We start from the raw sequence: 1,480 nt of genomic DNA, 5'->3' as shown, positions 1-1,480 counted from the left end.
CCCTGGGCTCCTCATCCACAGCCTCCTCAGAAACAGCCTTGTCCTGCCTCCTCGGCATCCCGTGAGTATCCCCTCAGCTGAGAGTGTTGGGAAGAAAAGCCCAGATCTGAACAGAACCAACAGGAAGGGGCCCAGACAGTGGGCAGCAACGGTGAAGGGGCATGACGGTGAGGAAAGAGTCACTGAGGCACCTGTCAGGGAGCTGTGAACCCGCAAAGCCACAGGTCTTCAGGATTCCTTCCATTCTTGTTCTGAGTATGTTGTCAGGGGTGCACACAGATCCATCTGGCATCCAAGTGCACGTGTCCCCTCCATGTCCCCATTTCTGTCCCACAGAGCTTGGCCTAGAAAGCAGCTTGGTCATGGAGACAAGTGTTTGACAAAACCCACAGGGAGGGGACTTTTCGTGAAGCTTCTGTGCTCATAAAGTTTCTTCTATTTGTTGAAGGTCAAACTCCTGCAGAGATGTCCTGCCAGCAGAGCCAGCAGCAGTGCCAGCCCCCTCCCAAATGCCCCTCATCGCCCAAGTGCCCCCCAAAGAGTCCAGCACAGTGCTCCCCGCCAGCTCCTGCTGTCTGTGCTCCTGGCTCTGGGGACGGCTGCTGCTTGAGCCACCACAGGCACCACAGATCCCACAGATGCTGGCTCCACGGCTCTGAAACCTGTGACAGTGGCAGTGGGCGGCAGTCTGGGGGCTCTGGGTGTGGCCATGGCTCCAGGGACTGCTGCTGACCCGGGATCCTGATGCTGAGACTCGTGATATGATAGGAAATGGAAATCTAAAATGCCTGGAAAAGACTTGTGTAATGCAGTCTTCCCTACATCCCCCTATCTCCCTTTCCTGGTTGAGCAGCTGAAATGTTCATGGATGTGGGAAGGAGGGTGAGCTCTCTGCAGGAGGCTCTGTTCGTATATCTTTTCCAGGAGCCCATGGTCTCCCCCTTCTCATTGCCTCACATTATTACTACCTGTGTCTGATCATCTAGAAAAATAAAGCTCTTTGTCACACCAACTTCTTCTCTTTTTTATTGTTATGTTAATCACCATACATTACATCATTTCTTTTGATGTAGTGTTCTATGATTCATTGTTTGTGCATAATACCCCGTGCTTCATGCAAAATGTGCCCTCTTTAATACCCATCACCAAGCTAACCCATTCCCCCACCCTCCTCCCCTCTAGAACCCTCAGTTTGTTTTTCAGAGTCCATCATCTCTCATGGTTCGTCTCCCCCTCCAACTTACTCCCCTTCATTCTTCCCCTCCTGCTATCTTCTTCTTTTTCTTTTTTCTTAACATATGTTGCATTATTTGTTTCAGAAGTACAGATCTGTGATTCAACAGTCTTGCACAATTCACAGCGCTCACCATAGCACATATCCTCCCCAATGTCTATCACCCAGCCACCCCATCCCTCCCACCCCCCACCACTCCAGCAACCCTCAGTTTGTTTCCTCAGATTAAGAATTCCTCATATCAGT

At 50.9% G+C, this 1,480-nt stretch overlaps 1 protein-coding gene across 1 annotated transcript; it reads left to right on the top strand.

The window, feature by feature from the left end:
* The first annotated feature begins 465 nt into the window (after window positions 1–465).
* On the top strand, window positions 466–732 carry LOC114197251 (late cornified envelope protein 3A-like). The gene has a single exon (XM_028088219.2). It carries the CDS (start codon window positions 466–468, stop codon window positions 730–732), a length of 267 nt encoding a protein of 88 aa, XP_027944020.1.
* Window positions 733–1,480: the final 748 nt, after the last annotated feature.

This window comes from Eumetopias jubatus, unplaced genomic scaffold (assembly GCF_037043125.1).
Source record: "Eumetopias jubatus isolate StellerSeaLion01/CBP00866 unplaced genomic scaffold, mEumJub1_p1.0 scaffold_4, whole genome shotgun sequence".
Taxonomy (NCBI): Eukaryota; Metazoa; Chordata; class Mammalia; order Carnivora; family Otariidae; genus Eumetopias; species Eumetopias jubatus.
This window is presented reverse-complemented; position numbering and strand designations above follow the sequence as displayed.